Below are 27,245 nucleotides of genomic sequence, written 5' to 3' on the forward strand. Positions count from 1 at the left end.
GCCGTTGTCGATGATGAGGACCCGAAGGATGTCAAAGCGGCAGATAATGTTCCTCCATAGGATGCCTTGGGTGTTCTGCTTGGTAATGCATGTTAGGGGTTCAGCCTCGACCCACTTACTAAAATAATCCACCGCAACAAGGAGAAACTTCTTCTGTTTGGCCGCGGTTGGGAACACTCTGAGGATGTCCATCCCCAATTGGGTGAAGGGCCATGGACTTGGGATGTCGTGAGAGGGGCTACTAGCTGATGGTGGAGATTCGAATGTCTTTGACAACGATCTTATCTTTAGACAAGCTGAGTTGCATCTTACTTCATGGTGGGTCAGAAGTAGCACTATCGGAGTGCCTTGTATCTAGACCTGTTCATGGGCCGGGTGGCCCCACGGGCCGGCCCGGCCCAGCCCGACCCCCGGACGGGCTTGAACAGGCTTTTTGGCCCACAATCTTAACCTCGGGCCAAAAAGCCTGACCCGCATAAAATTCGAGCCGGGCTCGGGCTTTGCCAAAATAGCCCGGCCCGGCCCGACCAATAGTTAAACCTAAGTAAACCCGGCCCGACCTATAGTTAAACCTAAGTAAAAGCCCTATGTGATGTCCATTTGAATAATTTTTTTGATTTGAGAAGGTTGTTGATTCACTTGTAGGCCCATTGTTCATTTAAATAGGGGAAAAAAACATCTGAATTAAAATAGATAATGTCTATTTGAATAGGGAAAATTTTGATTTTCTTTTATTAGGTCGGGCTTCGGGCTCGGGCTTCGGGCTTCAGGCTTTTTATCAGGGCCGGGCTCGGGCTCGGGCCTATTATTTTTCTGTTAATAAACACTAAAAGCTCGGCCCGAGCCCAGCCCGGCCCGGCCCATGAACAGGTCTACTTGTATCCCAAGGTCCATGCGCCGAGGTGGTCTCTGTAAATGCCCTCGTGTATCTCCCTGAGGACATAATCGGCTTCGGCTAGGGGAAGACACCTCAGGTAGGGGAGAGTATGTGACTAGTGATAGAGTTGGTCCTAGATGAGACAATACCGGGCCAACCTGTGGGTGAACCTTTTTTGCTTCAGTTTGGTCCTCAAGAAGGGTGCCGTTTTGGAGGTATTGTACAATCGAATCCGTCCACAATGGCTCCTGCTGGACGGGGAAGACCATTAAGGTTGCTTAAGAGATGTTGGGTTCCCCTAAGGTGTCCATCCTAACCCTAGTGCTGAGGTCGGTATGTTCTTGGCTTTGTGGATCTATTGTATGGTGAAGTGCTCGAGTTGTCTGGAGAGCTTCTACACTTTCTGTAGATAGCTTGCCATGGTGGGCTCTCGTGTTTTGAACTGACCAGTGAACTAGTTGACCACCAACTGGGAATCACTGAAGGCTTCCACATAACTTGCTCCGATGTCTAGTGTGAGCCGAAGCCCAACTATTAGGGCCTCATATTCTGCTTCATTGTTTGATGCCTTGAACTCGAACCTCAGAGCGTGCTTGAGGACAGTACTGTCTGAGTTGAGGAGTGTGAAGCTAGCGCTGCTTCCTTGCCGGACGATTTGTCTATATGCAAGGTTTAGATTGGTGGGACTTCGGCTAGATCTTGAGTTGAGAATGTGCATTTGACCAAGAAGTTGGCTAGGGCCTAGGCTTTGATGGCAGGCTGAGGCATGTAGTCGATGTCAAATTCGCTTAGCTCCACACTCCACTTGATCAACCGTTCTGACATCTCCGGCTTATGCAGCACTTGCTTGAGTTGTTGGTCGGTGAGCACTTGGATTCTATGTGCTTGGAAGTATAACCTGAGTTTCCTTGTGGAGGTGATTAGTGCTAGGGCAACCTTTTCGAGGTTTGGGTATCGTGTCTCAATGTCAGTGAGGACCTTGTTGGTGTAGTAGATTGGCCTCTAGGTATGGCATTCCTCCTTGAGTAGGATCGTACTGACCACTTCATCGTTGGTAGATAGGTAGAGCAGGAGCCGGTTTCTTGGGTTCAGCTTCATAGTAGGGGTGGCGAGCTCAAGTAGCGCTTCAACTCCTGGAAGGACTGTTCGCACTCCTCCGTCCACTGGAAGTCTTTCGCCCTTTTCAATGCCTTGAAGAAGGGCATGCAACGGTTCGCAGACTTTGACATAAATCTACTCAATGTGGCTGTCCAGTGAGACACTGCACTTCTTTGTACGCCCGTGGGGACTGCATGTCCAGGATGGCCTGAATCTTCTCTGGGTTCAATTCAGTTCCCCTCTACATCCATGAAACCCAGGATTTTGCCTGAACCGACGCCAAAGGACACTTCACTGGGTTTAGCTTCATCTGATATTTCCTAAGGGTGCTAAATACTTTCTTTAGATTGGCGAGGTGTGGCTCAATTCTCTTGCTCTTCACTAGCATGTCAATAGGCTTCCACATTTTTGTCGAGTTATTCCTTAAATATTTAAATGTATTGTTTTATGTAGATTGTATTATTGAGAAATGGAATATATGCCAAGTCAAAAGGCAGAAGATATCCCAATTTGTCATAATAAAAAGAGAATGATTTATAAATTAACAAACTAAAAAAAGAAGAAAACCTGGTGAATATTTGTTTCAGTTGGCACACAAGCACCAAAAAAAAAAAAAGCGGTTAATTGTATTAGGGGTGCAACTTGGGGGGGGGGCTTAACCCGAGATAGGACTGACCCAGTCACGATTTTACACATGTTGAACTTGAATATTTAGTACTTGGAATGGGCCTGGGTCCAAAATTTCGGGTATTTTTATTTTTTATTTTGGCTGAACCATGGTCTAACCTTTAAGTAGGCCAAACCAGCCTGATTACAAACATGCATACATACACATATAAATTTATGTCAAGTTCTAATTTGGGTTCATTGACCAACCTAAACCCTTACCAGGCTCAAACCCAATCTAAGTGCATCAAATTTCAATGCAGGCTAGGTCTAAATTAGATAGATTGAGCTTGACCATGGGTTATGTCCAGGCTCGAGACTTATAACCCAATTCTTAGGGTTGAGCCTGGTTTGAGATTAATCTCAGCACAGCCTCACTTGCACCTCTAAATAGGGGTGATCATCAAAAATTGAAAAACAAAAAAAAATCAAACTGAACTGACGAGACTTAACCAAAAATTCTGGTTAGCCAAATGGATTGGTATACATATATATATATATATATATATTATATATATTATATGTATATTTATATATGTTATATATATTCTTCATATATTTTTTATTATATATATTTGTAATATATAATATATTGTTTATTTATTTATAATATATATAATAAATATAAAAAAACTGATGAATCAAATCGACGATTAATCAAACCAAGCAACTAATTAACCAATTGATACCGGTTCAGTTTAGAAAATAGACCCATGATTCCGTAGCTGAACCGTGGGCACCCCTGCCTCTAAATTGTATGATGAAAATGATATACATTGTTTTCGCTACTTGGCAAGTTGGCATGTAAATGTAGTGCTCTCAGGTCCCAGGTTTTAAGCTAGAAAATGATTCACAACAACGCCTGTATATTTCAGATAAGCCCTAAACTGTGACTAACAAGAATCCTGACTTTATTATACATAGAAGTAGTCTTTTATTCATGTGCGAAAAAGTAAGAAAAAAGATCTTTCATGCAAACAATGCAAGCATGAAACCTCAGTTAATTAGGATTTAGGAGTCTAGATGGTTGGAACTTGAAACTTCTGTTTCTAACCATTACATGAGCTACAGAGACATCAACTTTATTAACATATGCTAACAAAATATTTTCAAAAAAAGGAAAGGAGGTGTCTAATATTCTCTGTGGGATGTTGATCTTTCCGGTCAATGTTTATGTTGATTCCTCTAATGCCTTCAAGAATAGTCAGAATATGGGATAGCCGAAGATAAACCATTTGATATCAGCAATCTAAGGCCCCGGATGTAGCCGTGCAATATTGTCCTTCTGCAATGAAAATGTTCAAAAGATGATCATGATAGATAAAGACCCGTTGCAGCTATGATGTGTCCCAAGCCCCATCAACTATCTCAGAGCTTTGAGAATGGTTTTGAAACCCTGCCAGGATTGTTGTGTGAAGCTGTGCTGAACCCATCTTCAGGCCCTAGACCCCAACATAGCTGCCCAGTAAGATATGTTGTCTTTGATGAACCTACACTTCAGACTTAATTTGCCCAATTTAACTCCCAAATCCAATGACATATTCATGTAGCTTTTTAATTTGTTTTATTGTAGACAAGAAAAAAAAAAGAATATGAATTAAGAAATATTACAGTGTTCTATATCTTACAATTGCTGTTACAGGGATGAATAATCTGTCAAGCTCCATAATAGTTACCATGAACAATTTGAATTTTGGTTACACGAAACATTGCCTTTTTTTTTTTTTTGAAAATTAAATGAGAATAGAACTGTGTCAACATCCCCTTCTCAACCTCATAAATACATATTAAAAGCTCTGGATTTAAGTGCATCTATGAGCTTTTCATTGGAATAAATATTCCTAACCTCCTTTCTTGTTGGGTCGGTGAGGAATTCAATGCCAGTATCTTCAACACCACCCAAACAGCCACATCTTGTTCATTTAAGACATTCTCAAGCGGCATCCCTCCTCTCCCTTACATCCCCTTGTTCTTCTTCTTCTTCCTCCCAGACTCATTTCTGCATGGTAGAAGGTATGTCTGTTCGATCTGTCTTTTTCTTTTAACATTTTCCTCTCTTTAGTTAAGGCCAGTGTTGTATCACTCTACTAATGGATTGTTTAATGGACCAGATCAAGTAATACGATTAAGAAGAATGGGTCAAACCCAAATGGAGTGTGAGGCGTGGATTGATTGAACAGTTTAACGAGATATTGGTCCGGTTCAATTAGAAAGCAGTGCTTATGTGCTTCAAGCTCTGCTCTTTGATTGAGCCGTGCCAATATCACGTAGCTCTGGTCTGTAAATCAAACAGATATGTCGAGGTAGTTGCAACCGTTCCTTTTTTATGTTCTTTTCATTTCCTGTCTCGACTTAATTTCTTGGCATTATTTATCGTTGTCTGAAACTCTGAATAAAGAAATATCTGAACATGATCACAATTAAACGAGTGTAAGTGTATCTTTCCTTTATCCCATTTTAGTCTATAATCTAGATTCTTATTTCTTAATCTATCTGCTTACCGAAGAACTCATACCAAACTTAAAAAAGTACAGCACCAATTTATTGGACACATTGTTGTGATGGGCTGGGCGAGGTTTTATAACCTGATTGGGCAATCTGGACTGAGAAATCCAAGCTCAGTAGCCGCGGGTTCAACCATATTGTGAGCATCTCGTGGGGTACTCCGGGGCCGGGCAGGTCCAAACATCCAGATGTCCGGTTTAATGAGCCGCGAATTTTGTGGAGAGACGAAATAGGGTAAACTCCCCATCTAACATTGAGAGATATATACACAATATATAAATAAATAAATAGAATTATTAATATATAATAATTTGGGTGGTCTAACCCTATCAACCTCTATATCAGGGTCACATTTTCCAACTCTAACCCTACCCAATATCTTCAACCCAACCCAACTTTACCCGTCCCGTACCTGGCTTGAGTTGGGATGGCCACTCGGCATCCCTGCGAATATGGAGTCACAGGATCAAACCTGCAGAACTTTAGAGTCTCTGTGATGTGTGATGTCTCAATTTCACTTCACCCCTACAAAACATGAATGACAAGTGATACAGTGATGTTTTCTTTTCTTTTTGTTAAATTAGCAAGTAAACCCATGCAAATGTATGAGGTTGAAGAGAAATTTGATTAGGTTTGAATTGATAAATTTGAATTTTGATATTGGTTTGATTCTAGGCTAAGGTTCATGTTTAGGGTTGGTCTCAGGTTGGCACATAATCCCATCCAACCCATCCAAATTTATTAGGGAGGGTCAAAACTCAAAAAGGTTTAAAGATATATAAGAGGAAATGAGGGATTTAATGGGGGGAGGGGAGATATTACAAATATTGACTATTGAAAAGTGAGAGGGAGATATAAGAATGATTTTGTTTGAAAAAAATAATCATAGATTTTAATAGAGAAAATTAAAGGATTTGAAACTTGTGGTGAGAGCCCAATCGCCTCTACACTCCTCTATATAGATGGAGTCATACAATTGGGGTAGCCTCATCCAGTCATCCCCAACCCCTACAACTCCCACAGCACTGGTGAAGGCGAGAACTGATCTCAAGCCTCTGTTACAAGAGAAACTTTGGCTCGGTGATAAGTTGAGGTCATTGTTCATTTATAACTCTAGTCATGTCGTGTAATAACTTCAGCTAGGATTTGGCACCATCATTTGTAACTCTTCGATTGTCTCTCTGCCTCAACCAGACAAGGGAAAAAAGGCTCTACTATATAATTAAAAGGAGTGTCCTTGGTTTGTAGCCACAAAGTATGTAGTTGCAGTTGATGAAGGCTGAATGGTGGCAAGACGCATGGTCTTGGACCATCTCGTGTCTTGTCTCTTGTGCTTTGGACCTGAGCATTTGTTTTTCATTCCATTATTTCTTTTCTACTGCCTGTAGTTTTTCAAAAATCCTATTACCCTCAAATTCTAACATCTATGCTGGTGGTTTTTACTTGTATGTAGGGAACTGATCATTGCTGTTGAAAGTTGAAAATAACAATTTGTATTAATCAACCCAAAATATTTTTAATAAAAAAACTCATAAATTTATATTGGCTAACTTCAAACTTCAAACATTGCAAATAATGAATCCTATATGTCTTCAAATTTTAGATTTGGGCCTTTTTTCTATTCAAACATTGCAAATACATATGGCATCTGTAACTATTAATTATTCATCTAACTTGTTGCCATTTTCTCGTTTGTATGGCCGCTTCGAAGCTAGATACAAACTCCCTCATGCAGACAGATTCTACAACCTGTTTGTGACAATGCAGTTCTTTCTTTCTATCTATCTTTCTTGTTAATATTCTGATATGTTACTTACTTTGCATTGTTTGGATGGAAAAATGATTTTTGACAATAATTTTTTTTTTATTGCAAGTATTAAAAGGATAAGGAATTCATGTACATAGAGTTCTTATGTTTACATTTGGCATCCATGTGGCAGGCTTTATATAGTTATATTGTGAGATAGTTCATTACATGGATCTATGTAAATACTTACTATCAATCGAGGCCAAATATCAAAAAAAAAAAAAAAAACATGGTATTAAAAGAGCTTTGAACAATCAAAATCCGCTCATGAATTTTGATAAATTCCACCTGATTGTTAACTCATTTAAGATATCAGTTTTTTCGATATCATGTCTTCTCTATATCATAGTCGAGCCCTAATTTAATACACTTAAACATTATAAATTCATCTTGAAGATGAAGCCATTCAGACAAATGTCGGTTTTCCCCATGAATTGCAGACAATTTGGACTCTCATCGTTTCCGAATCCTCTGATTCTTCTTCCTCTTCAAGCTAGAAACCAGAGTATTCTGCCGATAATCTATAGAGCTAACATATGGTATATGATGACTGGCCCTAGTATTATGAGTAGAATTGTTGAAGATTATAGATCCGTAAATTCCCTAGGCTTTAATTGTTTCTGTTGCTGCCAAATATGGAATCGAGGGCAACAATGTAATTTCTAGCGTGCGAACCCAATAGATCCAATCTGTTGAGAGAAAGAAGATGTCAGAGGCCCCCGGGAGTGATCCTAGGGGCAAAGACTCCGACGGTCAAATTAGAAGAAGGATATGAGGGGTCAAACCAAGCAAGAAAGGAGACTTAGAGCTTAAGTTTCAGTGTGTGTTTACCTCAATGTGGGAGCCCCTTTTTATAATCGGAATTGCCTTAGAGGAACAGGTGGCGACAATTAACAATGGTTGGTAATGAATGGTCTAGGTACATTCGGCTGACACCACATGTCACGATCCCCAGGTCAGCCAGATGTTCCTACATCAGTTTTAATCTAAAATGGGTGACTTTGTTTTTTAATTCTCATTATGAAATATGAATTATAAATGTATAACTTTTTTTGGATGAGAAAACAAAAAATCTATGGGTTTGTATTTATTTTGCATACAAATTTAAGGCTTCAATTGAAAAGAATACAAATATGTTCAGTGCAAATACAAATTAAACATATTTATATTTGCATTCTTTCGAAATGGAGCATAAATCACAATTGCTTGGTCATCGACTCGTATTGATTTCAATGTATTACTTTACTTGAACAAGTTGTTAAAGTATGGATTTCTTATGTGTTAAAACTTTATTAATTATAGTCAATTGAACTCTGAGAATTTATTTTAATGATATATTTGTAAGATTCGTATTTGTGGGTTGAATCCTACCATATGCATGCGTATGTTAAAATCCATTTTTAGTGGTTAGAACTTGGATGACGGCATGATAGAGATGAAACCGGATTCAGTCAGTGCAAAGCCCGATCAAACACCCATTATAGCCTTTGCATTGGGATTTCCTCGTGAAATAAAATATAGAAGTATGGAGATGTTCCCGATGCAAGGCTGTAAAGGCTGTTCAATCGGGCCTTACACTGACTGAAGCCAATCTCGAAAGAGACTCAAAATTGCAATATGTGAGTTAAGGAGTTTGGATCTCCTACCCACAACAATCCTATATATATGCTATCATTCATGGCCAGATGTTCCCAATGTACAGCTATAGTGTTATTGATAAAAAGAAAATGTACAGCTGTAGTGTCATGTGGGTAGGAGATCTAGATTGTCAAGTCCAATTGAGTGATGATGAGACATCCAACACCTCTGTCAGCACCCATGTGAATGTGATACACAACTGACATGATGTATCATAATTCATCCACTATCATTTGAGATCGGCTTCTATCAGGACAAATCTTTGCCCACACCATTCTAACAGCCTTTTGTAATCTTGTATTAAGAATCTCCCCATGAAATAAAGCATACAAATACGGAAATATTCTCAATGCAAGGCAGTAAAAACTGCCCGAATGGGATTTGCCCTGACTGAAGCTGAACTCCTATTGTTCACCCATAAAACTTGATTAGGACTGAAATAATGAAAAAAAGGATATTAAAGAAAAAATTGGGAGAAAGTTATATGGCATTTGCCAACCTTTTCAAGTCCAATTCTATTGTAGAAAAATTGGATTAGACCTTTGTTAGAAAAGAAAAAAGAAAAAAAGAGTTGTTGGCTTGTTGTACTGGCATTTTTTGGTTGATCCTGTGTCTAGTGCATAAAGGTCTATTGCTTTTCTTTTTTTCTACTCATAAAGTAAAGTTTCAATTGGTAGGTAAAGGCATCCGTCTTCTTTTCTTTTATACAAGCAATTAAGGAAGTGAAGAAAAAATGAGGAGATGGTCAGCCATGGGTGAGTCATCTCATCTGTGGTCCAAAAATGTTTGATGGATATGCACCATCCTTGGTGGATCCAATTCCCCAGCCTGCTAAGAAAAAATGTCTCACCAAATCCTTTGTCTGACTCTGAACTATTTGTTAGTTTTGTTTTAATTAGTGGGTCATCTCTTGGATGGGGATTACTCAAATAATAGGGGGGACGCTTGCTCAACTGTGAATGAAGTGAAGCTTACCATGACCAATTAAGAGGGTGTTTGGCATCCACGAATTTTTGTATTGCTGCATTTAAATTACCTGAGAAGACGGTTTGTACTTTTCAAAAGCTGCACCTTAAATCCTAACAGCAATCGCTTACTAGTACTAGGCCCGGCCCAAGCGGAGAGAAGATGGAACAACATATGACTAAATGGATCGAATAAGTTCATTTTTACAAAAATGGGTAAGCAATTGGAAATTTGATAGAAAAATGTGCCTGCACATTACAGTTAATTTAGAAGAACAGAAACCCATTGTTTTTCAAAGAATATTGGCAAAAGCCTGATGAATGCTTGTGGAAATGAAAATATTGATTGGAGCTTCAATTTGAACAACTTCAGAAGAAAAGTAAGAAAATATTAAAAGACAACCATAAACATTGCTGAGAAGCACAGGTTGCAAGGGAGGCGTTCAAGTTGGTTAAGGAGAGAGAGAGAGAGGCTGGACAAGGATATGAATCAAAGGAGACTGAAAGATTGTTATTGTCTGCCTTACAAGTTATAAAGAAATTAACTCCTTCATGGAGATGGAGCATTAAAAAAAAATCATAAAAAATTGACTTCATATTGTAAGAGAAGCCAGTCTGGGAAAGGAAATCAAGCGCAGCAGATTGGTTAGATTGGCAAAACCCTCTTTTCTGACCATGTAAGATTGTATTTGCTTGTGTGTGGAAGTTCTGGGCTTTGTCAAAATTACCAAATAATGGAAGGAACCTTAATATATACCATATATGAATCAAAGGAGACTGAAAGATTGTTATTGTCTGCCTTACAAGTTATAAAGAACTTAGCTCCTTCATGGAGATGGAGCATTAAAAAAAAAATCATAAAAAATTGACTTCATATTGTAAGAGAAGCCAGTCTGGGAAAGGAAATCAAGCGCAGCAGATTGGTTAGATTGGCAAAACCCTCTTTTCTGACCATGTAAGATTGTATTTGCTTGTGTGTGGAAGTTCTGGGCTTTGTCAAAATTACCAAATAATGGAAGGAACCTTAATATATACCATCACTGTATGAGTTTGGTAAATCTTCATGGTAATATAATATTCACATTATACTGCATTTGACTCCTAGCAGTTTAATCTCAATGTGACATAGAAAAAAGAATTAGAACTTTGTAAATGGTTTGAAGTTAACAATGTAATCCTATTTGGTTTCCCTGAATTGTTTGACATGAAGGAACTACAGCTTCAAGTTCTCCATATATATTCATAAATTCCATTTAATTTATTACAGAGAACATCAAAGCTGTAACCACCTCTCTATAATTCTCTCTCAGAACACTTACAAAAAAACAGGAAGTAATCCCAAGCAGTGACATGCCCATCAACATGACCATTTTAACCATTCTGTAGTTCTGCTTCTTTGGAAGGAACGCAAGGAGGACGATACTGGCTGAAAACTCTGTAAGCTGAAATCAGAGTTAAGCCAAGGAAGCACAGGAGGACCAATGCATGGAGAACCAAAGCCACTTTTGCTCTGCTACAAAACTTTCCATAAAAGCTACAGACTTCACTCCAACTCACATCTCTGTCGCCATTGTAAGCCAAGTAAAGTATCTCCGCCACTGCAGCTACGGATGTAACCATTAAATAAGCTACAACCTGCTCAAAAAAAAAAAAAAAAAAAAAATTGGAACTTGAAAATAAAGTAGATATGCGAGCAGTTATCTGGTGCATCTGGGCATCAGTCTGGCATGTCGAATTGGCCCCATAGGATGTAACCCCCTAATTAAGCTATCGATTTAGCAAATTCAAGAATCCAATAAGCTATTTGTTCTTGAGTTGAAGCTCAGTGATCTATATGGTCTCGAACTGTAATACTGTATAGTCTAGTATGTGCACGGCCAATGTGTCTTATCCCTTGTAAGTGAGGATATATAAATTATTAATGAACAATTTATAGAGACGAGGAGAAAACGAATTAAAGGCTCTCTATGAGAAACCTGGTCCAAGAAAAGAAAGAACCAATCTTTGGTTAAGAATCCTCTGAGCCATGAGGAAACAACAGCAGCAAGACTATAACCTGCGGAGATGGCATTGACGCAAACCATGTACCTGTATAAATATTCAAATAACTCACCCGACACAAAGAAGGGAAAAAGCCTGAGAACATGTAGGAGAGAGGAGAAAGCTCACTTGAGTCCCATGAGGGTGCTGAACTCCAGGTTTCCATAACTGCTGCTATCCTGCTTGTCGGTCACGGTCACCCAAATGGATGCAACACTCAGAGGTATTGCAAAGATCCTGAGAGAGAGATCTAGCACTTTCAGGCTGAGCATCTGATGATTCATCGAGGTGGGTGAGTTTTCACCAACATTTCTCATCCTTGAATTCCGAGCAAAACACTGCTGTCTCTTACAGAAGGTGAAGTAATTGTGAGAAGAGGGGGATTAGAATCATTAGATGGTCTGTGAGTGGAAATGGTAAGGAGAAAAAAGTTAAATCTTCCGCGGTTGTTGGTGGGGTGAAAAAGGAATACTAGAAAGGGAGGAGCAGAATCGAATTACTACTACAATATTGCTTGGTACTTACTGAGATGCATTGCTCTTTAATTAACTTGGGCCACTCCCCTTGAAAGTTGAAATTGCTGAACTTCTTTTGTGTAAAAGTAATGATACTTTTTAAAGTATTAATTAAACATTATAATTTTACTGTAAAGCCATAACTGAACTTAGTATAAAACAAAATTTGTGAATATTTAAATTATTTTTCAACAACTTGATTAATTTACTTAGATTGTGTTACATATGTCATTTTGGACGTGAAAATGTTTTTCAACAATTAATTCATCTAGAAGACTTAGGAGGTGTTCGTCAACATGTAAGATTTTGCAATTGTGACAATTGTTTTTGTTTTGAAAAACAAAATTATGTACATATTTACAAACACCCCTTCAAGAGGTATTAATTAGTTTTACCTGGATTTAGTTGCATATGGAAATTTAGGAATCTGTTGTATTCAACTTCAAGGACCTCGGATCTAACTATGGTGGGTATGATAACTTTTGAAAAATAAAAAGAAAAGAAAAGAAAAAAAAAACCGGGCCTCTCTCTCTCTCTCTCTCCAAGATATCATTTGGGACTCTGATTTTGGACCATCATAGATGACATGTCAGCATCTTTTGAGATAAAACCTTGGTTCTGTTTTTGAAAGCTACTTCTGCTAATTTTATAAAGGAATCGAACATTTTTTTTTTTTTTCTTTCAAGAAAGGTAGCCTTCTTTTAAGGTTCTAGAATTGTAATTATATAAGCTAGCTAACAACTTTTGTTTGTTTTCCTTTTATAAAACCATGTGTAAAACAAAACGAACCTGCCAAACAAAACACCACCTTAATTCATGTCATATAATTTAAAGTATGTTGGTAAGCTTCTGCCTTCAAGAGGTGACAAAGTAACACCATTCTTACATATAACTTTATTGGACCTGCAGCAAATGGATGGTTGTACATCGCCAATGAGGAATCCATGTTGCTGAGTTAGACCCAATAATTGAATTTTGTCCTAATGAGACCAAAAAAAAATTTGAATTTTGTCCGACACATAGGACCTATACCCTACGTACTAATGAGGATTTGTCATTGTGGGGGACCTTTATTATTGTGTGCCAGCCGAGGGACACTCATTGTTGAGACAATATAACTTGCAAAAGACACCAAGTGGATTCATTCGACTGAATGGAAGTGCCCAAAAAAATTAAAAAAAAAAAAAAAAAAAAAAAAAACAGAATAAAAAGAGGAATGGCAAATCCATATAGTTACGATAAGCCTTAAATGATGGAGATGCAGGGAAAAAGTGGAGATTTGGGCTCTATGATTCCATCTTTATTATTTATGCTGAATGAGTTGTACAGAAAAAAAGAAGAAAACAGATATGAAAAGAAGAGAAGAGAAAGGAAGAAGAGAGGAGGAAGAGAGAATAGAAGAGAAGAAAGGGGTTTGGTCAGAATTGGTCTGCTGCCCCAAGTGCTATTAAAAATTGGCCTATAATAAGTAGTGGTACAATGATAGGAATACCCCTATCACTAGAAACAACTAAAAGAGTATTTTAATAGCATTATAATAAAAGGAAAACATATGAACAAGTGGGGATCACAAGCTGGTCAACCATTTTCTCTATACTCCCCCTGAATTTGGAAAAATATATTGATCATTCCCAACTTGCTTAAATCTGTCTCAAAGTTAATTTTATTGACTGCCATGGTGAAGACATCGACAAACTGCATACTAGTGGCAACATAAGGAAGGCATATTTCTTGAAATGCAACTTTCTCTTGGATGAAATGTCTATCAACTTCAATGTGTTTGGTTCTATCATGTTGTATTGGGTTGTGAGCAATGTTAATGTCCGCCTGTTTATCACAATACAACATTAAGGGTCTTTCAAACTCAATTCCCAATTCTGTAAGGAGAGACTTCAGCCATAATATTTTAGCAACACCATTAGCCATAGAATTATATTCAGCTTTAGCACTGGAGCGAGCAATAACATTTTGTTTCTTGTTCCTCCGAGAAACTAAATTTCCTCCAACAAAGGCACAATACCATGAAGTAGATATCATATCATCAATACAACCTGTCCAATCTGCATCAATGTATACTTCAATCTTGATATGGCCATTATTTTTAAAAAGTATACCTCAGCCTGGACACCTTTTCAAGTAGGCTAAAATCCTCTTAACAACAAGGAGGTGTGAGGTCTTGGAAGAGTGCATGTATTGACTAACAACACTGGTAGCACAAGAAATGTCGGGGCAAATCAGACATAGGTAGAGAAATCTTCCTACAAGTTGTTGATGCATACATTTATCTTCTAGAAGCTCACCATCCTCTGCATTTATCTTATGATTTTGCTCAATGGGAGTATCAACAAGCTTAACTCCCAATTTTCCTGTCTCTTCCAAGAGATCAAGAACATACTTCTTCTAGGAAACAAAAATATCATGCTTGGACCCTGCCACTTCAATCCCAAGGAAATATCTCAGCTCACCTAGATCATTTATTTCAAATTCTTGATTAAGCAGTTGCTTAAGAGGATTAATCTCATCAATATCGCTTCCTATCACGACAATGTCATCAACATACATAGTTAGGAGAGTCAACATAAATCATTTCTTCTTAATGAACAGAGTGTGATCAGATTTGGCTTGAACATAGCTAAATCTTTCCAAAGCAAGTTTAAATCTATCAAACCATACCCTTGGAAATTGTTTTAGACCATATAAAGCTTTTTTTAACTTACAAACTTTCCTACCAATCTCTACATCATAAAAACTAGGAGGTAATTCCATATACAACTCCTCCTGCAAGTCACTATTTAGAAATGCATTCTTAACATCAATCTGAAACAGAGACCAACAAAAGTTAGTAGTAAGAGACAGTAAAGCCCTAATGGTGTTCATTTTTGCAACTAGTGCAAAGGTTTCTAAGTAATCAATAACATAAGTTTGAGTGTATCCCTTAGCCACCAGTCTAGCTTTATATCTTTCAACTGTACCATCAACATTATACTTCACTGTGAATATTCACATACACTCAACGGACTTCTTCTCTCTTGGTTGATCAACCAGTTCCCAAGTATCATTTTTTACAAGGGCATCCATCTCAACCTTCATTGCTTCCTTCCACTCAGGGACAACAAGGGCCTCTTGTACTGTTCTAGGAATAGGAATGGCAGTAATAGAGACTAAAAAAGACTTATATGATGATGAAAGATGATCATAAGAAAGGAAAATGGGAGATACAACGGATAGAAGATGAAGTACATTGACACTTCCCCTTACGTACTGCAATCAAGAGGTCAAGGTCATCTAAGGATGGTTGATACTCAATAGTGGAAATGGGTCATCAATAGTAGGAGTGGGTAAGGAGGAGACAATACTTGAATATGGTGCCATAGAAGAGATAGGCATTGGCCTGAACTAATCATTATTGCAATCGACTTGCTACCACCATCTTCTGTGAAACACCCTTAATTTTTTACACTTTTGACAACTCCCCTCCACTTGTAGGAATAGGCAAAGGAACATCTTGAGCAAACACAACCTGCTCACTACTCTCCCCCTGAGGTGAAACACTAGAGTAACAGGGGACATCTTCAAAAAATGTGGCATCCATATATACAAATCTGGTTCTTGAGACAGGGTCATAACAACAATACTCCTTTTGATATTATGCATACCTTAGGAAGATACATTTGGCAGCCTTAGGGTCAAATTTTGAACGAATAGGCCCAAGGATTTAGACAAAACAAGTACAACCAAAAGTTTTGGGAAGAACAAAAAATTGCTCCTTATCAGGATACAACAAGTTAAAAAGAGCTTTCATGTCCAAGACTCGTGAAGGAATCATGTTAATGAGATAAATGACAGTAAAAATGGAATCCCCCCAAATCTCATTAGTTGTCTTTGCCCAAAGATAGTTTCTACAAATATGAGGTTGCATGGAGTTGCATAACCATGTCATAACCAAATAATTTTCTTGGACCCCTTTAGCAAGGGAAGGGTCCTCCCGTGTTGGTTTCTTTGTGTCTCCCATCACATACCCTAGCTTTCCCCTCCCTCCAATGGCCATCACGGTTGATTGGGCCCATTTCAAATAATTTGTTCCATCAAACTTGACTGTAGTAATCTGAAATGAACTATTGTTAATAGAGTTTCCAACTCCTACAAGTCCTTTTCCATTTGGTTTGTTCTTATTTCCAGCCATTTCCATGCTGAAATGAACAAAGGATATTCACTAAATGGAAAGTACATCACTGTCCAAACTCCTTTTCCGAACAAAAAAATTCCAAGTACTGTCCAATAACACCCAAAGTAAATAAAAAAGATTCAGGGGCCTTTTTACGAACACATGGTGGGCAATAGAGGTGACCAACACTGTCAAAACAATACAACCCAGAAGAAGAGTCCATAAAGAAACCCTAAAACAGTCCAAGGGAACAGCCGAACAAATGTACTAATTCCAGAAAAATTTCAGACGCCTGACAGTCCAAAAAAGTATGAAAAACAACCCAGAAAATACTGGGTACCACTCCCAATCTCTGATTTAAGCTCTAAATCACAAACCAACTCGTTTTCTCTGATTCTTCCTAGTCACTGGACAGTTCTCCAAGTATTCTGAACCTTGGGCACCTTCTTCAATCTCCAATGACCTTTAGGAATTAAACGAAACAAGCTGAAACTTCCAACCCTAGAAATACTCTCATGTAATCGGCTGGACTACACCTACATGAGAGCCCTAACTAGTTTTAGGCCTGCTATGATACCAAGTTGTTTGAAACCAAGGAGGTTCATACCTGCTTAGTAAACAGCAAAAAGAAGAAAACAAAGATGAAAAGAAGAAAAAGGAAGAAGGGAGGAGGAAGAGAGAATAGAAGAGAAAAAAGGGGGTTTAGTAAGGCTTGGTCTACCGCCCCAAGTGCTATTTAAAATAGGCCTATAATAAAAAGTGGTACAATGATAGGAATGCCCCTATCACTAGAAACAACTGAAAAGAGTATTCTAACCGCACTATAATCAAAGGAAAACAATATGAACAAGTGGGGACCAAAAGCTGGTCAACCATTTTCTCTATAGAATGCAAGTAACAAGCAACTACCAAGAAAAAAACGCACAGAAGTGGTCTACCCATCTACATGATCACTTAATCCTTTTCCTGGCTTCCTTTGAAGGAGTATAAGGAATCTTAAAATTGCTGAAAACTCTGTAAATCAAAGGTAAGACAAAGAAGAACCGAATCAACCCAATCAATTAAGATGGGGAAGCCGAAGCCTGAGAACATAGAAGTGTGGATGATGCTCACTTGAGCCCTACGAATGTTTGAGAGGGAAACAGGAAACTTTTATGAGAGGAACGTGCAGAGAGAGAGAGAGAGAATGTTTGAGAGGGAAACAGGAAGGTGGTGAAGAAATGACCCTCTGTTGTTATTACCTGAATAAAGAATGTTTGAAAGGGAAAGTAAGGTAAACGTTACATGGACAATTTGTAGCTCTAGTGGTTTGAGTCGTTTGAGTGAGTACTACGTTACTTTTTACAGCATAATAATACACCATGCGGTTTTAGCTACAACCAGCGAGTTCACATCTGCACCCCAGAAGGGGTGCCCCACAACGTCCCACAGCATATTCCCGCTATGTATTGAAAACATCTCCTGATGATGATATCATCAATTTTAGTCTATCATCAGGAGATGTTCGAAATATACGGCAGAAATGTGCTGTGGGACGTTGTGGGACGCCCCCTTGTGGGGCACAGATCTTAACTCACAACCAGCCCATTGGTAATTGGTATCCCTTGGACTTGGACTAGGTTCGGATGACTGGCACAGTCCTGCTTACAAATCTTGTTTTCGTTAAAGACCCAATGGATATCAGTTCTCCCACATGGCACATACAAGGATTTGAAATCCGGCTAAATGAAATCAGCTTACATCAATTGTAGGATGTGGGAATGTTTGTTACCAGTTTCCACGTTCGTCTGAGATGATTCATGTTAAAAGCGAATTGGGATATGCTCCTCACACAGCGATCCTCACACCGACCTCACATGCACATCTCGCCATGCATTGGAACATCTCCCTCCAATAATAACGTATAAATATGGATGATGTTCTCAATGCATAGTAAAGTCATTGTTAGAAGTTAGAACCAGTACATTTGTCTCTCGAAATCCCCTGTCAATGTCAATTTCTTTGAATTCCCTCTTTTCTTTTTTTTTCAACATACTAAGAAAAAGATGCATGCCATGCCACACTATAAAAACTCATCCTAGGTGACGAGCCTAGGTGAGTCAAACGAGTCATTAAACATAACTTGACTCCATGAAAACTTCAAGCTAAAGAAAAGTAATCAAAAGTGAGCGTGTCCATCACCTTCCTGGTTGCAATTATGAAAAGATGCAAGAACCCCATCAAAGCCCAAGACAGGATCCACTATTTATGAAACAAAAGGCAGCAAAAGCTGACCCAAAGATTGGCACTTATTATGGAGCTTAGTAGCCATTGGCAGAGCAAGTTACAAAATGGCTCTCCGAGCATTTAAAGAATGGGTGACGACTGCCTCTTACCTTTCGCTGCTATAGGAGTCAGCCTCTACTAAAATGAAAAAGGGCCCCTAGCAGCAACACCTATCTTTTTCACTATAATTCTACTTTTTGATATTATATATATTCCCTGTACACATACATAAACCAGAAGAATGTAGCTCACACCATCGATCTTCTATTTTTCTTTCCTTCTCAAGCCTGCCCTTCCTGAGTTTGGAAGAAATCCAGCTGCCTCTCAAAAGACTGCACTCCATAGTGCATTTTCACCTTCACCACACCGCTGATGAACCTCTTTGATCCTCTCAGCAGATTTGCAGATTCCACTGCAACTCCAGTCAAACGAAGCAACACATACATTACCTGCCTGAGCCTTCCATTCACAATCTGCGGTAAGAAGTCACATCATCAACTTGTTTGCCATATATGTGCTGATAGATGATTACTGAACCAAAAATTTCTTTTCCATTATGTGGCTTGGTAGATTGTAGCTATACATCAATCAAACATTTGTTCAATCGGCGGTTCAGTTGATGAGAAACATCCCACAAGGGCCATGGCACATATATCACAATGGTAGGTGATCATTACTATCAGAGCAAGAACTTTGAAAGCTAAAATTAAGTGGGTCTAGGCCAATGTTCAGAAAACCTAGGAACCAAGTTCTTGGGCCTTAGCAAGAAGAGGCTACAGGAGATTCGGTTTAGCCCAGTCTACCTGCGGGGAAGAGAGAAATAAGAAACACCAGTTTGGATCTGTGTGTGTGTGTGTGGTGGTGGGGGAGAGGGGGGGGGGGGTTGCTAGGAGATAAAGATTAGATTTTGGAAGGGAGAAAAGACCTAATAAAGTATATTTATGTTACAATGGCTACACAAAATATATTCTTACAATATTAGTGGATTTTGATTTGCATAAAGAAAAAGTACACAATTAGATATAAATTCCAGTAATTTACTCGTAAAGAAGGCATGCCTGTAGAGAATATCAATATTAGTATATTTCAAAAAGTTCTCATAACCATTGAAGTAATAAATATACTACAAAGTTATTTTCTGTACCTATAATAATACACTAGAAACAACTAAAAAGAAATTTACATGTTACAAGAGGTAGCAGACATACAAACACACATTTTACACAGTATAGACATAAAAACAGGGAGAATGACCAATCAGCCCAGATCAGAATTTTATAGCACCAAAGTACAGGGGGAATGCATCTGACCGTGAATTGATGCCAAATTCACGGGCAGGATGTGGTTTATAGGGGGAGAAAGCTAGTAGTAAGGGGGGGCTGGAATTCAGAATTCTGCATAGTGTATATCCTTATTTCTCCGCATAAAAATACTAACTACCATTATTACTCTGACTTGATTAAACCCACATGTCAAATCAGGCAGATCAGAGCCAGCAAAAGTTTCGGAGTACAAAACCACACGATGCAGAATTCTGAATTCCAGCCCCCCCTACTACTAACCCTCTGTCCCTATAAACCACATCCTGCCCGTGAATTTGGCATCAATTCACGGTCAGGATGCATTACCCCTGTACTTTGGGGCTAGAGAATTCTGATGTGGGCTGATTTGTACTTCTCCCAAAAAGTTTTTGGTATTTTGATGTCTGCATCAGTCTTATTAGCAAAGACGTAAGTTTGGAAAATGATATCATGATAAAACATACAATCGCAACTTTTTGTATTACAATTTCATTTAAAATTCTTTGATAAGCTCTCTTGTTTGCTTGCTAACTTGAGAAAACCTCAGTTACCCAGTAGCACTGGCTTAACTTTAAATATTAAACACATTTAACAAATTCCCCAGTCCCCACCCCCTTTTCTTTCTTAATGGGATGGGCAAGTCAAAAATCAATATGATTGATCAGATTTATTCGTTTTATAGGCTTATTTATGCCATGAAGTTTTCCGTCTTTCTGATCTTCCAAGAAAATAAAAAAAAAAATAATAGAAGACCATCTTTGTTTCAATACAAATATCCTATATTAACTGATCCTTGATACAAGCATGTATACATGATGAGTACTGAACTGGCTCTAAACCCAAAAGTTATCCAAATTTTCAATGAAATTCTGGATTCAGTTTTAAATTTCAGAGAAAATAGTATTTCAAAAGCTTCTTTTTTCTTCTTTTGTTTTGCGTGATTCATTTTCTTGTTATTCCTATTTTTTTCTCTTTCTCAATCCTATCTCATTCAGTTGCCTAAGTTTTCTCCTACTTATCTCTGTTTTGGAATGAAAAGGAGTACTTAAAAAAATCTAAATATGTTCCATCTCGGTCACCATCAAAACTGTGAAAATGTCAGAATTCCGGAATGACAAAACCTTAACCCTTGATATATCAACTATTATGCTATTGGCATGATACCACCCATACAGGTCAGGTTTCAGATTTCAAAACTTGTTTCCTTTAACTGATCAAAACAATGATTTCTAGAAACAACTACTACCACCAAATTACAACAGCAGGACATAGCAATTATTAAATATCATAAAAACCAAATACTCACCGGGTGGTGTACCACAACATAATCTCCGATCATCAATGTGCTCAACATCTAAGCCAATAAACCAAGCTCCCAATGAAACATCTTCATTAGCATACTTGTGGAGCACATGCCTGCAGTTGTCATTTGATGCATATATAGTTATCATTGTACATGAAGTTGGATGGGTTCGAAATTCTTTAGGTTTAAATGGATATAAAGCTTGCTGATAAGATCTGATTCTGTAGAATAAAGAAAAGGGTACAAAAGAATAAAGTTCAGCCCTTACTGGTTTATCGACATATAAGTGGCCAAATCTTTCGAAATAGCATACAGCTGACCGGTAGCATGTCGAAAATACTTATTTCCCTCCTCCCCAAATTTCCAATACTCAGGTTCATGGTATCTCACTCCCCTATTCAATGACAAGGGCAAAATTAGGAACTGAGTAGCAATTTCTCACCAAACAGTTTATTGTAGTCCTTGGATAATTTTGAGATGCATTTGCTTACTTTTGAGCAAGGACAGGACCAGATTTCATGCATCCAATATACACCCGGGGCTTTGACCTGTGTCTAGCTAAAGTCGTTCCAAGTGTTGCTGCAGCAATTTAGAAACTGATGAAGTCAGTGCGACAAAGGACAATCACTGCAAAGATGCTGATTTTTACATGACCAATTCATCTTCACTACATAAGTTAGATTTCTCTAGAAAAAATGGTAATTTTGTAAACAAAGTGAAGAATATAATGAGAGAAAGAAAGAGAGGTGTGTGTGTAGAAAATATAATGTGCTTTAATTTTTGTCTAAAATGGGGAACATTTTTCGAAAATGCACATTTCTGCACTTGGCAGCCACATTGCAAGTTACAATACGATATTTTGTACTTAAAAACTACGGAGAAAATAGAGTACTTTGTCCAATAGATAATGATGATGATCCCCAATGATTGTCCTCCTCAATCAGGATGTCCAGTCATCTTTTCTTTTTTCTTTTTCTTATTGTCTACTATTCAAAGCAGAAACAAAAAAAAAAAAAGTATGGCTAGGATCACCCATAATGTCCGATTCTTTTCTTGGAACCAAATCAAGGGTACGATAATCCAGTTGAAATCCTATATTGTTAGTATAATCTTTATTAATATAGTAGAAAAAAGATAAGACTTAGGTTACTAGAGCAACAAGATAGGGGATAGAGCAGAGTCAAAATTTCTTATTACCTATATTTACATGGACATCATCATCAACTTTGACATAGAAATCCGCATCCCACAAAGCAACAGCAGTAGTAAAATATGTCTTTGTCTTAGCAGACAACTCAAGGTACCCTTCAACATGCTCCTGTGGATATGGTATTAACACAAACAAGTCATGACTCATGACCACTTGACATCATTTTCAGGTCAATAGTAAAAGACCAAATTGTGCGAGTACACCAAAAAAATAAGTCTTAGGGCGTCTACAGGTCAGGTCCAGATCAAGTCTCAAGCACACCTAGACCCAGATGCATCACCGTGTCTTGTCAGGTTGAGGCATGGCAAAGCTGATTGCAGACCCAAACAGCCAAATAATAAGTACCAATCAGGTATATGAAAATTAGCAATTTCTGAAGGTAAACTAAAACCTAAAATTTTCTTACATGCATACAGTTAAAAGTAGAGGGGAAAGTGGGTTTAATTGCTTCCCTTCTATAACATCCATGATTCATATTTTGATTGGGTACCCACCCAGCAAGACAGAGTTTGGCACAATGTTCATGGACACAGATGGTGCTAATCAGGGACGGGGTATCTAGGTAATTGGGTACCCAATGCACCCTCAGAATAAAAGGAGAAATGATAAGAAAGTATTACCAGCCTCAGGAAGTCTCCATGCTTTCTATCCTCTGCTTCAATAGCTTTATCCAAAATTCCACCAGATGTGGCACTAGTGATAGAAAATTCATTCAATTAAAATAGATTTCTCGCCTTAACAAAAAAAAAAAAAAGATTTCTCGAACACCAAATATTAGTTTATTATCCTCATTACTAATAATGTCTATAGAAAAGGATCATCACAAGCAATATTAAAACATTACAAGAGCAACAGATACACATATGAGAAAAGGCAGTAAGAATGTCAGAGGCTTAACATTGATATGAGAGAAACAAAAGACCAAAATGCTCATAAACATCATAAGAATAATTACAACCCAAACTCCTCGAGCTTTTCCCTCCATGAGATTGATGGGATTTTGGTTCAAGGATTTGGAGTAATCATTTCTAGCCCGGCTTGCAAGCCCAGCACTGCCCAGTCCGACCTATAATATATTTATATATTACATATATACTTATAAATACATACATACACACACACTCAACATTCTGTCAGACATTTGAGAGAGTTGTGGTCTTTCAAGACAACTTCTGCAGAAATTGCCATAAAATGCTTAAAGCATAATCAATTAGCCATCTAATGACATTAAAAACAATTGAAAATTTTAGGTAGTCTATGTTTATTTCTTCTTCTTTGAATCTATCATTGCAGGTCACCTAATATTTTATTGTCTACCATGCCTTTGGCAAGTCATGAGAAAAATTGGATAGATGCTAAAGCGATTGAGTCGGTTTTCAAAGTAACTCTAGGAGCTTATCAAAAAATAAAAAATAAAAAATCATCACTGTCTATAACTATCCAAAATTTCTATTTGGACCAACATAAGAAACATATTGGCGCATTTTTTTGGGGATGTTCATTAAATAACAAAGTATAATTGATGGTAACTTGACCCATAACATACATTCAATAACAAAGTATCATCTTCAGCATCAATGGCACCATACAATATCCAGGCACTAATTTCTGATTCTCTTCATACATGGCGAAGTTCACTAGATTGAGCAAGTCTATTAAAGTATCAACTGCTTCTGACAGTTGGGAAATAGACAGAAGCTTTCAACTCACATCTTAGAACTTCAAAATTCAACAGGTCAAGTTAGGTAAGTTGACTCACGATTCAATGCTAAATTAATGAGACAGAGTGTTGGCAATCATCATAAACAGATAAACAAAAAGAATGAATATAGAATGATGATGTTGAACTTGAATGCCTAACAAAGACTACGAGGTAAAAAGATAGAAATGAATGCATGCATACAAAGCACAAATTCATGATAGCTCAAATAGATGAAGGGTACACCTTGGCTCCAATGTGATAGATTAAAGAAACTACAGGAAAGTTCGCTATTTGTAGAAACACCAATATAGTTAAAAGGTAAAAAAAGGACTAAGAGGACATGAAGAAGGTAGAAGGCACTAGAATTAATGTTACACAAGAAATGAGGAGCTCCAATGAGACTCAAACATGAGATATTATATTCTGATATCAGTTGATGTAAAAAGTTGCTGTCACAGAGGGGTTCAAACATGAGAAAATTGTTTTCATAACTGAGACAGGCTTTAGGAGAAATTTAATCTCTCACCTGTGACCAATAACAAAGCGAATGATGATGCCTTTCTCTTCCTCAAGCTTCTTTCTCTTCTCACCTGTTTTCAGTATTTTTTATAAAAATCATATTCAAGCAAGCAAAGGAAGGTTTAATTGAAGAAACCAAAATGTAAAGCATAACATCATATCTTTCCATAAACCTTGTGGCATCCAAGTGGCACGAACTGAATCTCTTCGTTTACGGCTGCTGAAAGCAGTATTAATTCCTATTACCATCAAATATCTTCTTTTCACTGTTGATTCAGTGACCTTTAGATTCTCTGATATAGGAGAACCATTGAGTATGGATTCATGTGCAGCCCTTGCAGCAGCTAATTCCATCTCTAAATTTGATATTGTCTTGTCCAGAGTTCTGCAGATCATTCCAGTTACCATTACAATTATTTGGTTGCATTTAGATCAGTATAAATGTTTTAGGGTACAATACATAAGCGTAATTCATCTAAATCATCAAATATTAGCTTACTGTATTGCATGATGAGTCTTTGAAACTTCCCCTAGAATGTCCTTGGATTCATGTTTTACCTCCTTCTGGTGAAAAAGAAAATGGATGCATAACACAATAAGCCTCTAATTGAGAGAAATAGAACAAAGAAAAAATTGGAACTTGAAAACATAATTTTTTTAAGTAGTTATCTCAGGATATATGACCACTTTGTTACATCTTTTTCCAAAGTGAGGTCAAATTTAAACGGAGCAGCAGAAAAAAGAGACTCACAAATCTTGAATCACAACCCTCTGACACTAGTTTTAGCTTTTCATCTTCCATTCCATTTATCCTTGTTAAATCTTTAGTTTCAGGTACTGTCAACATTCTGTTACCACAGAAAAAACAATTAATATGATATGTACACATACAGCAGACGCTAAGATATAGTTTCATACTAATGGCCAAATGGTTTTGGGTTTAAGAAAATCAAAATACAGTTCAATTTTTAATAATATGAAGTATGATACGGTTTAAGTAAATACGTTAAGTTTAAAGAGAGACAAGCAAGATATGAAGGCTAGAGATAAACAACAGTTATAATAAAAAGGACTGCCGCTCATTAATGCTAGAGATAAACAAAATATGGCGAAATAAATATTATGTTTCAGCCTTTCAGGCGGCTGCGCTACCCAGATTTTGTTACTTTGGGTTTTGGGTGGGGGTGCGGGGGAGGAAGGATAGAGGACGAAAAAGATATAAGCGATTCATCAGGTACGTGGATCTACCCAGGTGATAAATATTTAGAAACTTCTTTGTTAGAATCTGGAACTGAATTTTCAATCGAAATATGTTTAAAGCGATTGAATTTGAATAATCTGTAACTATAATATAGAAGCTAAAGAAGTAATAGCAACTACCAGACATGAAAATCATTACCCGCTCCAAAGCCCAAATAGAGTTCTATAAAATTGGATGGAAACCTCAAGTTTTAACTCAGATCTACCCCAACATTTACATCCAAATGAGGAAACTTCTCAAAGAATAGGGAGAGTGAAGGAAATTAAAGAAGTTCAGAAATAGAAATTCAATGAACCTATGAAACCCAACTGAGACCACTCTAAACCACCATAGAAAGTTTTGATTCTCAGATATATCGAAACTACAAAATAAGCACTAATAACCCAACAAAATCAAAACATGTAATTCCCCCCGGCCACCAAAGGAAAGTGTAATAAAGAGGAAGAGTTTGAAATAAAAGAGGAGGAGATTCTACTCAAAGGCCTCCTAACTCGAGGAGGAAAGAAAAATAATTGCCACTCGCTTCGCAAAAGAAATGCATAAGTTTAGCCGACCAATCCAAACCCCGAAGTAAAAACCCATGGAAAATGAAATTTGAAATTTTAAGACAACAAAAAAGAAAATAGCACAAAGAAGTACCTGTTAGTGAAGAGCATTCCGGCGCAAAAGCAGGCGATACAAAGAAAAATAGTCCATTTCCTGGACACAAAGCTCCTTGGTGGCAGCTCTCCTCCTTTGCTCTTCCAAGACATTTTGTTCTTCTTCTGCTGCTTTTCTTCTCTTATCCAACCAACAAACCTCCTTTTAAAGAGAAACCCATTTCGAATCCAGAGGAGACTTCGATAGAAAACAGAGAAACAGATTCGAATAACTTTGTCCGCAGAATATCGGAACAAGATCAACTTTACAGGGAGCTCCGGAAATCGAAATCTTAATCAGCAGAGAGGTACAGACTACAGAGAGATCAGAACAGAGAGAGAGACACTGAGAAAGAGCTCTGTTGTTTTCTAATTATCTCTCTTTATTTTTTACTTTGCTTTTGTTTGTGTCTCTCTGTCTCTGCCTCTCTCTCTCTCTCTCTATCTCTCTCTCTCCGCAGCCCGGGAATCGTAGAAGCGAGAAGACCCACCAACTGCCCAGCTTATAAATCAAATTACCGAACAGTCCTTTTTTTTTAACAAACCTCCCTCTGTCTTTATGCCGCAGTGATTCAGTGTGACGGTTTCAAATGACATAAATACCCTTCCACCGTTGAAAGTCGGAAATTAAAATACAAAAGCAATTTGCAAGATATGGATATTACATGCATGGTCAGCGGTCGATCTCATGAGCATGCTGCAACTGCAAAGACCCCAAGTAAGCAAAAACAAGGGAATAGAATGAATCCAAACGAGCCCTTCTAAAAAGA

General features: G+C 37.8%; 2 protein-coding genes and 1 long non-coding RNA gene across 8 annotated transcripts; 1 reads left to right on the forward strand and 2 right to left on the reverse strand.

Moving 5' to 3' along the window:
* The first annotated feature begins 4,511 nt into the window (after positions 1–4,511).
* LOC104612792 (uncharacterized) lies at positions 4,512–7,120 on the forward strand. The gene is made up of 3 exons (XR_737850.2): positions 4,512–4,654; positions 4,753–4,944; positions 6,600–7,120. It is a non-coding gene; the product is annotated as an uncharacterized LOC104612792 (long non-coding RNA).
* A 3,634-nt stretch (positions 7,121–10,754) lies between these two features.
* Positions 10,755–12,109, reverse strand: LOC104612793 (CASP-like protein 2D1). Its single transcript, XM_010280369.3, has 3 exons — positions 11,726–12,109; positions 11,533–11,644; positions 10,755–11,191 (listed from the first exon to the last, which is right to left on the reverse strand). The coding sequence occupies exons 1-3, from the start codon at positions 11,911–11,913 to the stop codon at positions 10,928–10,930; spliced, it is 564 nt and encodes a 187-aa protein (XP_010278671.1). The 5' UTR covers positions 11,914–12,109; the 3' UTR covers positions 10,755–10,927.
* Positions 12,110–18,520: 6,411 nt separating this feature from the next.
* LOC104612794 (putative beta-1,3-galactosyltransferase 2) lies at positions 18,521–26,999 on the reverse strand. 6 transcript variants are annotated; one of them, XM_088902925.1, is made up of 11 exons: positions 26,477–26,999; positions 25,328–25,424; positions 25,106–25,137; positions 24,750–24,961; positions 24,584–24,647; positions 22,976–23,048; positions 22,343–22,463; positions 21,637–21,724; positions 21,414–21,539; positions 21,149–21,258; positions 18,521–19,014 (listed from the first exon to the last, which is right to left on the reverse strand). In XM_088902925.1, the coding sequence occupies exons 1-11, from the start codon at positions 26,587–26,589 to the stop codon at positions 18,866–18,868; spliced, it is 1,185 nt and encodes a 394-aa protein (XP_088759051.1). In that variant the 5' UTR covers positions 26,590–26,999; the 3' UTR covers positions 18,521–18,865. The 6 variants fall into 6 exon arrangements, with proteins under 6 accessions (XP_088759051.1, XP_088759047.1, XP_088759048.1 ...); XM_088902921.1 differs by having other exon boundaries at positions 25,076–25,137; XM_088902922.1 differs by having other exon boundaries at positions 25,106–25,140.
* Between the last annotated feature and the right edge of the window lie 246 nt (positions 27,000–27,245).

The sequence above is a fragment of the Nelumbo nucifera genome, chromosome 1 (assembly GCF_055504915.1).
Source record: "Nelumbo nucifera cultivar China Antique chromosome 1, China Antique-T2T, whole genome shotgun sequence".
Taxonomy (NCBI): domain Eukaryota; kingdom Viridiplantae; phylum Streptophyta; class Magnoliopsida; order Proteales; family Nelumbonaceae; genus Nelumbo; species Nelumbo nucifera.